The sequence below is a fragment of the Ruditapes philippinarum genome, unplaced genomic scaffold (genome assembly GCF_026571515.1).
Source record: "Ruditapes philippinarum isolate M1 unplaced genomic scaffold, ASM2657151v2 ctg1990_1_1_1_1, whole genome shotgun sequence".
NCBI classification, from domain to species: domain Eukaryota; kingdom Metazoa; phylum Mollusca; class Bivalvia; order Venerida; family Veneridae; genus Ruditapes; species Ruditapes philippinarum.
Window position 1 is genome coordinate 229924 of NW_026859599.1, and position 13601 is coordinate 243524.

Genomic DNA, 13601 nt, shown 5'->3' on the forward strand with positions numbered 1-13601 from the left:
TGATTGACATAACTTGGAGGGAAATGAAAAACAAAAACCTCTACTTCGGTGCAGTATAAAATCTGAAAATATCTCAGTTTCGATTTGTTTTATGTCTAAAAATAAACCATTTAGTGTATTCCTGTTACATTATGTATCTGTATTATAACTTCATTTATTAATAATTATTACATTTTTGACTAAAAACATCCTCATGTGAAGCATTCATTAAAATATGATAAACAAGATCAACAAGGAAAGGCGGTGTTCAATGTCAGAACGCAACATTCATTCAAGGCTGTACCCTTTTTCTTTAAATACTGTCCATATTCTAAAAATACTGTCATAATATCATAAACATCGTATATCGTAATACCATATATCGGGATGTTATATGCAGATATTTCTCAAAACTTTTAAAAAAAAATAATGACTTCTTTATTTCATCTGCATATGTACCATAATAAAACATTTTAGATTTGCTTTACTGCAGTAAGTAATGAAGAAATTTTAACTGTATGTTATAAGTCTAGACGGTGGTTACTGGAAGAGACATGTTGTCAGCTGTTCTAGTCAATTAAAGTCATAACTGAAGAGAAAGCAGTTGCGTAATCACAAATGTCATTAATCACGATATATGATGAATAAAAATGCATCTAAACTGCCGAAATTATCATAAAAGCTGGGTATAAGATCATACCTACATGTAAATTGTGTATATAGGTTTCATGAATTTAAGAAAATTTTATAGAAAATTGTAAAGTATTCTGGAAATAATTGGAATCGCTAAGGACATTACTTGAAAGCAGTCTGAACGTGTACTAGTCTACTTGTAGTACTCAGACACTTGGACAGATTCAAACGGTTAATCAAAATTATCACTCACCTATTAACATTCCATTTAAATTGTTAATTGATTGTATATTGGGTTAAACAAAAGATGTCATTAAATTTGATATGATAATATAGAACACCTTGTTATGTATTTCATTGTTGGCTGGGTCACATTCGCTAGCTTCTTTGAACTACCGAAAATATTCTATACATCATCTAGTTTTACGAGCACGTGACAATTGAAGATTATTCTAGCAAATCATAATTGTCAGTTTTGAATATTTAATGAAAGATTGCAGGATTGTCAGTATCCAAACCACATCATTAACTTAATATTTCATCCGTCTGAAGATGGACACTTTATAATCACTATTTGCCATGTTCATCTTTCTTCTAATGTGACAATTTAAAATCATAGGAGTGTGGTGGAAAAGATTTGCCTGTCTGGCGCATCTAGTGATATATAATGATTTATATGTGCTATTATCTACTATTTTTGCATACAAAGCCGAATTATTTCCTGACCGTGAAAACAAAATGCTTCTTAGACATGATCAAGAATAGTTTAACCGCGTTTTATCAACGATTTCAGGCGTTAAAGCTGTTAAGAGCATTCAAATTATCGGGGTTGTATTATTTGCACATAAATAGGAATGATAAGCTTAATACAGACTACCTAATTTTGCGATGAAGAAATATGTCAACAATCAATAATCACGAAAAGTACATTGACATAAAATTAGAGGAAATATCATAAGCGTTTCTGTTTATAAACATTGCTAGTATCTTGTTAGCATAGTAAATGGTTTGATTAGACTTCAAATATTGCAACAGAAATTTTCGAATGCAATTTAAAATCTTTGGTAAATTGAAATGTAAATGAAATTTCATTGATAAGTAAAAGGGATCAGATTCCTGAGGTATAATTTGACTTTAATTGGTAGATAGAATGAATGTTAAGATTCAGGATTTTTTATTTGCACAGTTTTCAGTCGTATAATACAATGGAAGAAAGAAATCAATTTAAGTATATCATACATGTATGATTAGCGGATTACTCAAATATTTAAACTTTTATTGTGCGTTCGAATGTGTATTTTATATCATTAGATTATGTATTAATGTATGACTAAAATTTTTGTTCCACCCTTTGCATCTATTCATCAGATTATTATATTGAACTGTTTTTCTCTTCCGGTTAAATATTTGAACAGGCAAACACAATAAAACTTAACATATGTTATGAAACATTTTTTACCATAGCCCTTTACCAATGTGTTATTCAGTATGTTGATTTGACTAATGCCTAGGCCTGATTTGTGCTATATCGTATTAATGCTCTATTGGGCGCCAAAGAAAAGCATGAAGATGAATAGAGTGACTACTTTGTCGTACTTTCTCTCTGCACCAGATGAAAACACGGAAATACGTTAAGGTGTTACATAGTGGTAACTTTGTCGTATTTTCGTGTTTTCGTTGAGCAAAATACAGTAAGGGATAAATCAACCACCACAGTAATGCGATTTTATATTAACTATGTATCATTTTGAATGTGCTTTTATGTATGTGTATTTATATGTTTGAAATTAAACTAAACCGCATCTGTAGATATAACAATTGACAATTATAGTATGATTCAGCGTATTGCATGTGTAACCTTTACATCGTATTTCATTTTATATTTATTTGTTATGAGCACGTGCCTTTAAACAAAACAGATGTTTTTTAATGAGCACATTGCCCTTAATAACTTTCATGTTACAGAATATTTGAGTCACAATTATTTTCGATTTATTGAATAAATGCAGAAATGTTTGTATGAATATTTTTCTTTTCTTTTGCAGATTATCAAGATGATGATTACTGTTGTTGTAATTTACTCCATCTGCTGGCTACCTTTACATATTATCACAATAGCTGGCGACATTAACATCACCTTTTACAATCTACCAGGAATGAATATTATGTGGACGGTGGCACACTGGCTAGCCATGTCAAACTGCATGTATAATCCGTTCATATACTGTTGGATGAATGCTAAATATAGAAATGGATTTATTAATGTGTTCAGTTGTTTTACATGTGGATTATTAAAATCACGTGAGGAGAAAATAGAACTTCAGCGCATGCGTAGGAGCCACAATAACACCACCTCGGTAGGATCTACTTTCTCGCACCCATATCATAGAGCATCAGCCACATTTGACACTGAATATTCATTCGTTGATGGGAAACATGTTCCATAAAATATGTTCTTATTAATTTTCTTGATAGCTTGTATTTTAAAAGATTTTTCATTCATATATAAGTGTATATGTTAAGTAGAGATGACAAAATGCTATCTTTAAAATACAGATATGTTTGCCACTTTAAAATAATCGGATTTGTATTAATTTTCAACATAACAAATATCTATGTTATCTCAAATTCTCTTTTCAATAAAAATACATTTCGTGATATACAAAACTTAGGGGAGGGAATATTCGATGTTAGTTTTCAGCACTTTTGTTTCGTCAAGTTCATGTAGAACGATGAGACATAATAAAATAATCAAATTAAAATAAGATTACAAAATTCAGCTTCAAAGAAATAAAACATAAGAACTTAAAAGATTTCAATTCTTGAAATTAAGATTATAGACTGATCGACTTTATATGATCTACAGAAGGTACACATTAATCGTTAGAAATGACTTTAAAAATTAACGTGAAATTATATTATTGGTTATAATAAGCATTTATAAGAATGTTTTGTTACATGTATCACATAGTTTTTTTTATTTGAATGTGTTACATTTCTTTGATTACAGATGTTAATAATATTATTATTATTCATTGATTTACCTTACTGGCAAGAAGGTTTCGTAATTTATTTCTTCAATATCCTTTTTTCAACACCCTGCTTACTTAGGGCAGGTTTTTTTTCAAAACAATACAATTGTGTTGCATTGTTTATGGAGTCCATGCATTTAAAAAATAATACGCAAACAATGAATTAACCTTTTACCGTATCTGATATCAAAACATTTTGCTTTTAGATTAAAACGATAACGATGCAACACAACTGCTATTAGTTCAGGTAAGTATATATAAACTGCATGTATGAACTTGTTCATTGTTGTTTTCAGCCTTACATAAAGATCGAGGTAAATACCAGGTCGTGCCCGGGAAATTCTGTGCCAACCGTGAGAATAAAATGGGAGTCGATCAACCGTCATGACTCATTGTAACAGTCTTAGCTTATGTGCTTACATTTTCTATATCCTCTAAATGCTAATGTCAGAAAGCTGTGTAGTGTTACCCTTGTGTACGTCTGTACTGATGGAATATCGTGATAAACTTATATTTCCTTTCTTTTAATGAGTAAATCATGATAAGGTAGCCTGTTCGGCATGCTAACACGTTGTAAAGCGTGCCAAAATAATGTGTCATCTTGAAGGCAAATGTTTCTATATTTATATTATGTTCGCATACTCACTAAAAATTGGAAGAATGTAAGTGTATAAACGTTCGCATAATTGGATAAAATGATGAAATAATGAAAATAATTAGATGCTTTAAGTATTTTAGTGTGAGAATAAATGTTATCAGCATTGGGTCAAATACCTTATGAATATTGGCAATTTAAGCAAGTTTAAAACACAAAACTTTTGATAAAAACATACCACATAATCGTTGCTTACGCTTGCATAAGACACGTTTTAAGGCTTACGCATTCTTGAATAAGTTGGACACTATATACTGATTTACGGTCCCATATGATCATTACTGTTTTAATACAGCTATGGACTAATCTGAAGAATAACATTGATACACAATTTGGACTTATCTGAAGAATAACATTGAAACACAATTTTATGTCTTATTTTTACTCCGGTATTAGTGGGTATAAACGGTATTTAATTATACCGTCCGTTAACAGAAACGTCTTGAACGTTTTCAGTTTTGCCGTGTTGGACGACGTTCAAGGTTTCAGGTTTATCTATTTAGATATGAATTTCTACGAACTAACTGGTATTGATGAAAAATAATGCTCCATATTATATGTTTAACATAATATTATTGTAAGAAAACTGTTATTCAACAACTTACATGCATATTACTTGTCATGAGTTTTAGTGTTATAAAAGTTTTAAGCTTTTGATAAATTGGCGAAGGAATTTCCCATTGGTGTTAAGTCAGTGTAATATATTAAAACGTTTGATGAATACCAATAGGATTCTTGATGTTTTTATTTGTAAAACAGACTGTCTTAATGATATAACTATATTTTCTTTTCATGTTGTTTTAGATTCTGTTTCTGTTTGTCATATTTTACATGTGTTGCTTATTCGATATATGTATATGTTCAATTTGACTTGTAATAAATATTTGAATTTAACAACTATTTGTTGTCTTACTTGATAAATATCTCAGAAGAAGAAAGTCTGTGTTCACTAATGTTAATCATTCAATCTCGTCATTGAAAGGTATAGAAAATTGCTGGTCTCCTCCGTAAATGTAAAATATCTGTATACTGATCAAATGATTTAATACAAAATAAAAGTGAAAACGTACTTAAAAATAGCATCTGCCGCAGTCTTTTGATTTTTTGTTTTAATCATGACATATTTTCACAGAATTTATTTTAAGAAATTGCTTCACTCGTATGTTACTTTTATATGTTATGGTAATAGACTAAAGTATATGTTTGAAACTAAATTTAACATTTTTAACATTCTTGTTGAATATATTTGTATTTCCTACACTGTTCTTTCTCAGGAGTTTGAAATACAAATATATTAAACAAGAATGTTAAAAATGTTAAATTTAGTTTCAAACATATACCTTAGTCTTTTACCATAACATATAAATAAAATAAAATATTTAATAACAAATATTCCGCATATAACAACATGTAACACTGTTTCAAATGCCAAATACAGAAAATTCAAAGATAATTGTTATATCATTAGTATTCAGATTTAGGCGGAGGAGCTGACTTGATTGCATAATACAGACATTCCCGCGAGATATGTAAGAGTGGCATTCTTTTATAAGTTACCAGACAATCAAATGTCAGATGATGCACACACCTGTCTCGAATCTTTAAACAATCCTATACTTCTAGGTGTTACACTGTTACATTAATGCAGTAATTGACCTACACTGTAGAAGAATTGTCGTTGTTTAATTGTAATGATTAACACCTAGAATTTGAATTAGAAAAAGTCAGAAAGACCCAGACGTGTAAAGGACTTTTCGTACAAATATTTGTTAAAGAAACCAAAGGCAATTTTAGAATCTTTATACGAGTATAAGTCAATACAGACAATTGAAGATAAATGTCTATAAATAACATATAATCTATTACATGACAGAGGTATTATATAGATCAGATTCATTGGCTTTTAGTAGTCTGTCAGACGTTTAAACTCAATAGAAATTTAAACATTCTCCCCTTCCTAAATCATATTTTGACGTTTGCATGAGCACCTACATAAGTCATTTTCATACAGACACATTTGCATTTTCTCACAAGAAAAGCAACATTATAACATGAAACTCTTTTCTAAAAATAGGATTTAATGTTTCTTGTCTTGATTAAATATTATACCCTGAAGAAAATAGCATAAGAGTTAAACATATCCATCTCGTTGGATGCGTTTTATAATTAAAATTTCAATCGATTCTAATTCGCATTTTTTTTTCACTTGCTTTGCAGCTATATATTATATGAGAATCATTTTGTTTCAGAACATGAATAATCAAAGCAAACGAAATTTGTTATTGTGCTCTCATTTGATTTATATTTATTAAGATATATTGTCTCCAACACTAAATATATTGAAAAGAGAAACATTTTTGTTTTAATTTGTAGCGTAAGCGTTATCATAAAGATGTCAACATTTTCAATATTATATAAAACATGAAATAAGAACAAGATTTGAGTTTCCTCTTCCAATAAGTTAATTTTTTTTTTTGTAAAATACATACTCATTAAGTAAGAAATCTGAATTTTAGAACATTGATTATAGGTAAATTTATTGAAATTGTATTCATGAAAAAATATAATCACAATTTTACCACAAACTACATCAATATCGTTTTTTTTGTGAAGTTTTACAGATTTTTTTATAAAATGCAATTTCTCCCTAAAAATGAAAAAGAAGAACTGCTTAAGGATTGACAGTGATTCAAATTGAAACCTTCTAAATGAATTTGTCTGAAGATTATAGGACTGGAATAAACTAATTTGCAAAGACATCAAATAACTGCAGTTACGCTGGGGAAACTATCAATTCTCGAAGAAAATTATTCGAAATGATTTAGTACGCACAGTTTTTAGTATCATATTTATGATTAAACTAATTTTAAAAACAATCGGTTCTTTTTAAACTGTTTGGCACAGTACTAACGTACTCTATAATCTCCTCTTTATAATAATATTCAACAATTAATATTTTCATGTCATTTCATTGTAAACTTTAGTCTGAAAAAAAAACACAAAAAATATCTTAGAATGATAACGGAAGTCAAATGTTCATATAACAGGACAGGATCTCAGATCCTGATATGCAAATCGTTCCAACATAACGTCACGTGTTCTAATGAAAGCTTCCATGCACCAAAAATGCCAGAAGTTTGATTAATGCTTGCTCTCTGAAACAGCTGATAGTCACCTATATATATATAATTAGATTAAATTAATGTATTTTACCAAAGGCAGTCGTTATTATTTCAGAAAAAATATTTCCAAGGTTGTTAAGATTTAGGCCTTGTGAATGTTGATATCAGCCATTTAAAGATGTGGCTTGGGTTAAGCAGATAAATGGATTAATATACCATAGAGGAGAGCGTAAAGCAAGGTGTCAGGGTTTCATTCATCTGACCGCATTATGTCATAATTGCAGAATTACGTTAAAGACAAGAATTTGAACTTCCAAATTGTCAATTAAAACTGATGTATCAAAATTAGAACAGTAGGAATAATTTGAAATAAATCCTGTAAAGAAATGACACATTTGTAATCTATAATAAAACGAAAATTCAGATCAAACTTTAGAAAATAATCAAAATTTATCTTGTTTAAATAAATAATGTGCCTATTAGTTTATTAGATTATAATTAGAATCTGTTTATCGGTATAATAATTCGATTATGATGAAGTACCGCTTCCTTCTCACCACAAGAGAATAATAAAAGGAATTATTCTAACATTTGGAATTATTTTTTGAACATAAGAAAAAATATCGAATTCATCATGTTCCGATAACAAATTTTTCAATAACGTCAACAGGCAATTACTATCTTTTTTAGAATTCACAAGTGCCCTCCTATAATTTGTCGCAAATTGAGATTTTAACAATGAAGTGTTATTAGATTTGAATTGCTAAGAGTGATTTAATAAGTTGCCATAGAAAGAGGTCAAGGTTTCTGACAATTTGTCTCGCATATATACTTTATCGTTGTTATTTAAGCTTTCCATATCACATAGATAGTATTATTCTGTAAAGATACATGTCATAAAACAACTACAAAATCAAAGTCAACATCAAGAAATAACTGTGAACATGAAAGTACATCTGTTGATGCCATATATTCAATACCAAGGACGACATAAAAAGAAATCTTTCTGTCAAAAATAAAATTGTACACAATGGAAAAGTTTATAAATTTATGATATTGCATTTTCTCGTACTTTCTGTGTTAAACGTCTTGAATGATACGTTAACATCGCAGGCAAGTTTATAATTAGTAAACATCGTACGCATGTTTATCAAGTGCAAGTGTCCGTCTTTAGCATCCCTGGACAATTGCTTCAGTTCTTACGTTGGAATAAAACTTGTTATTGCCTTTAAAGCATTATGCACAATTTAGATTTATTTCATACCACTGTTTCGATGTCACATGAGATATATTAAAAATATGTGAAGGCTTTGCCGTTTGAAATAATGAAATATATCAGCTATAACATAAGTGATACATTGTGTGTCAATGAAGCATACGTAGGAAACCTTTTTTTATTTAAGATAATATCAAAATAATTGGCGTTTCATTGAAAAGTTATTCACTGGATATTGTAGAGGAATCGTTCATCAAATGTTTTAGAAAAGGGACATAACGTCTTAAAATAAAATATATATTCAAAGTCTTTTGGTGTGCTTAACCTTGAACAAATGGACAGAACAGATTAAATATGATTTAAAAAGCAATACACATATTAAATTTTGATTTACTCACTGGGATTCTTAACAAGATATTTTAAGTATTGACAGCAAGCTTTATTTCAGTAAGTTTTGATTGTTAAATACAATTTACCATAAGCAATCTTACGGAACGTCGGTGGTTCTACTCATCAACCCGTTCGTGCCTGAAATAATGCACGGAAGGGCACCTGAGGTCTTCCTCCACCAATAAAGCTGGAACGTCGCGATATGACCTATACTGTGTCGATGTGACGTAAAACCCAAAACAAACAAACAAAACCATAAGCAATGTTGATAAAATAAAAAGAAATGTAGATGCATAAAGGAAGAAAAATCATCCATTCAAAAAAAATTTAGCTTTGTCGTTTTGGATTCTTCAAAAATACTGAGGAGATTTTTCTTTGAACATTTTTATATTTTGAAAATGTCAATATTTGAAGTTCGATAATTTTCCGGGAGAGTATATTAAAGTGAATTTCAAATAATTTTCAACAATTCAATTTCTTCAGTTTTAATTACAAAATACGATTATCAGATCGGGAAACAATTTGAAACTTTACCACATCCTTATTTGTCTGAAATTAATTTCATATATTGGCAAAGCTACAGGTTTTATTAACTGCTCATTTAAAGGTAATAACTAAAGGTATTAAAGTATTCCTCACTACATCATAAGATTGTCTTATTCATTTTAAAATAAAGAATCGATAACGCCTCCGTTCTTTCTAAAACTTACTGTTTCTCTTCTTACCGACTTTTAAGTATTTACTGGGTCCAATTCAACATCTAAGAAAAAGTACTTGATTTAGCATATTATTGCAGCTGCAATTTTCATCATTGCCATCTTTTCCAAAGTTTTGGTAACTGTACGTGTGCTTGGTTTTTTGTATTGTTTGTTTGTTATGTTATGAAGTAAGTAAGCAATTATTATTAATAAAAACAACTAAATAAATTCAATATCAGTAGAAAATATAGTTGGAGCCAAATACAAAACCGCTATATAATTTAAGTATTTTACCTCCATCGACATTTACTTAGACATAATCATAAAAATTTATTGCAAGGTCTACAATGAAAATAAGTTAACCGTATTTTCAAATTTACATAGAAACAAAGGAACTATTATCTTGAATCGGGATCCTACATTGCACACAACATTGGCAATGCTCGTATTCTGCATACAACTATTACCACTAACATACCTTAAGTGGCCCTGTGTATCGAGCAAAGTGAAACACTTTTAATAAAATTGCTTTTGGAAGCAAGCTTAAATATTACAATTGTACAACGGACATTATATTTAAAATGTGTATTGTTTGCATTTTATATCATCCTAGAAAATATTCAAGTTCATTAGTGTTAAAAATAGTGATAGGTTATAACTATGGCACGGTAAATCAACTGCGCTGACGCTTAGCTAAGTATTAATTTTGTTTTAATGGGCTGCAATGTGTTTTTATATTGTTAAATAATGTTTGGCAAATTCTAAACATAAGCAAAGAGGCTTATTGCTAGTTAGAGCAAACGATATACTGGAATAACACACATTTGTTACACTGGATACGGTAAGAATGACAATTTAACAATATTATCCGATGTGAAGAATATAACTATATCATAATACTACCAAGGGTGAAATTTATGGAGCTGCCCAAACTTTTTTGACTGAAGAAAAATAATTCTATTAATAGGCCACTAAAGTTATGAGTATATGTAGCTTGACATCAAACAAATTGCAACACAAGCTTTCTTTAGTATTTTGCAATCAATATATATGCATGGACCTTGTAGTAAAACCCTAAAAAAATATACCTTCGGAAACTTGACTTTTGGCAAGTAGTTTACGAGTACCTGTCCAGGCATAAAAATCGTCATAAAAATAGAATTTGCAATGAATAATAACAGGTTTGGCCTCTTTTTTATTATTTATTCACTTGTGACACACAAGATTATTACCCCACCCACTCATAATAATAATGCAAAACGTTCAAATTGCATTATCTTAAAAATACCTAATATTTACAATTGAAAAGAGGTTCAAGTAATATTTATATCACATAAGCTTATATAAATAATAGAGAAACATAATCACTTAAGCAAAATGTAACATACGTTACATCAATAACATTGACATTATTCTAGCATTTTAACTATTTTTGAATAATTTATAAAAATAAAGAAAACAAACTTAGTTACAAGAAACAATGCATCTGGTAATATACTCAATTTCTGAAAGTAACTCGTTATTTAGTCTTTTGCTGTGTCATTTAACATATTTGTACGTTACCAAAGTCTCATCCATCCAAATATTACCCATAAATGTTATGCAAACTATCACTTTTAACATGATTTAGTAGAAATAACTTCATCTATCATTGCCAGGATGGTCCAACTATCTATATTGCGCAACACTTAAGTTAGTGAAGAATAAATGCTGAAAATGAGCTGTAGTTATGTCTTTAGTAATGGTTCAAAATTAGAATTTTATATGTTCAAAATGCCAATTTTATGTCATGTATCATTGAGGTTGCTTTAAAAAATATTTCACCTTTGAAATTGAATGCCATCACATCTTGTTTAACATATTTATGTTTTCTTCCTTATTATATAAAGAGATATTTAAGTGATCTCCACATATCTATATCTCTCATAATGCTCATTAGTTTGACTACGCCTAGTCACACAAAAAAAAAGTTATCCTTTCAATAGCTTTCAAAGTATTGCATAGTGGTTAAATTAGCTTTCTCCTGCTGTTTTCGATGGTCTTTTCACTAGATTTACAAGTCGTGTGTTTGCACTTTTCATAAAAAGAACGTCTTGAAATGACTGTTACTGTTACAACAATGGTGGTAACGTATTTTAGCTGTCAGGAGGCCATTTACGCCTTTGATTCTTCCTAGGACCTTACTTCACGCTTAAAGTGTCTTGTTTTACTTAAACATGAAAGTCGAAGGTTTCAACTTTACTGACAACATCGCCACGAAATTTATGTTCTTTCTGCAACTTACACAGTTATTGTCTTAAATAAATATACGTTCAACATTTTTTTCTTGTTTCTGAACTTCTATTGGGTCTAACTTCTAACTGGGTCATATGGGGGTTGCGTTCATTGAACGCCGCCTTTCCTTGTTGATCTTGTTTTTCATATTTTATGCTCACAACCGTGTTGTTTGTGCCGTGTGGCGGCTGTAAAAAGTCTCCCCGTACATGCAATCAATGTTGTTATATTTTCATCCTCAAGGGATTGTTCGGCGTTCAGTGTCGGTGTCCCCCTCCATGTCCACTGGGTCATATGGGGGTTGCGTTCATTGAACGCCGCCTTTCCTTGTTGATCTTGTTTTTCATATTTCATATTCTAATCATATTATGGTCTCTTGCAGTTTTCTCTTCTCGTGGTAATGATAACAATACTCTTTTCTATCATTTCGGCTTTACATCCAGTCATCTAAAACGGAATTAAAAAAGAGATTACAAAAAAACATTGTCTGGTCTTAAAAAAATAATACTATTCATCAAATAAATTCTACCCAAAAAGTGGAGTCCTCTTCAGAGAAATGCATAAATTTTGGTGCACTATAGAGCAAAACGTATGTTCAACGTCAAATTCAGCTTTCATGATCACAGACTCAATCAAACCATGCCTGTAATTTTCAGTAAATTTGCTGTTTTTAAGGCTTCCGAGGGATCACTTATTTTACCAGATATTTATAGATGTGAAGTGCTGTGTGGCAGCCGTAAAAAGTTGCCCCGTACTTCACTTCAGTATTGTTATATTTGTCTGGTCTTTCGGATCATTGAATCCAGCACTTTAAAGTGTTGAGAATTTAGTACCGCTCAATCCGGTGCTAGGGGGCATGAGGGATGTTGCACTTTTTCATTATCCGTCATATACAGACTCAATCAAACCGGCTCTGCAATTTTCATGTAAATTTGCTTTTTAATGCATCTGAGGGATCACTTTTTTACCAGATATTTAAATTACATCTGTAACTGTTATTGACGAGAGAAACAGAATTTAATAAAAGGAGGCATTTCCCCTGTGGTCACATGGTTGTAGGTATGACAGGACTTTCATTTTTGGCTTATCAAAAAAAGCACCCAAACTATTTATCAATCACTGTCTTCATATAAATGAGTTATCTGTTCGTTTAGGCCAATACTTTCAATATGATTCACAGACCATATGCTGTAGTTTTCATAAAAATAGGACGAAAAGCATAAGGAAAGGAAAACAAACAGATAGACAAACCCTATTAAAGATAGGCAGATGTTAACAGTATCTCAGAATCAAGTTTTACAACTATCAAATTTTATTTTTTGATAAAGACAAAAAACAGAGAGCCAAACGGACCGAAAGGCAGATAGATATGTTTTTACACAGAAAGACAGACGGTGTAGATGGACATACAGATATCTATATTAGCACAAACATCTCTGATTCATTACGTTTGTATTGAAACTATCTTATCTCATGTGTTTGTAAAATTGAACAACGCATTTAAAACTCAAAATGGGGATCTATTACCACTGGCAAAGCAACAGTTAACTCCGAATAAAGCTCCTCATAAATATTAGTAGCACAATTTAGTTAAACCAGAGA

General features: G+C 30.3%; 1 protein-coding gene across 3 annotated transcripts in view; it reads left to right on the top strand.

The window, feature by feature from the left end:
• The window catches only part of LOC132757208 (RYamide receptor-like), a 79716-nt gene extending 74575 nt beyond the window's left edge, over positions 1-5141 (top strand). For all 3 annotated transcript variants that reach the window (XM_060748416.1, XM_060748417.1, XM_060748418.1), the window contains exons 4-5: positions 2658-2969; positions 3941-5141. In XM_060748416.1, coding sequence (XP_060604399.1) covers positions 2658-2969; positions 3941-4042 — 414 coding nt within the window. In that variant the 3' untranslated portion in view covers positions 4043-5141. The remainder of the gene's footprint in view (positions 1-2657; positions 2970-3940) is intronic.
• Positions 5142-13601: the final 8460 nt, after the last annotated feature.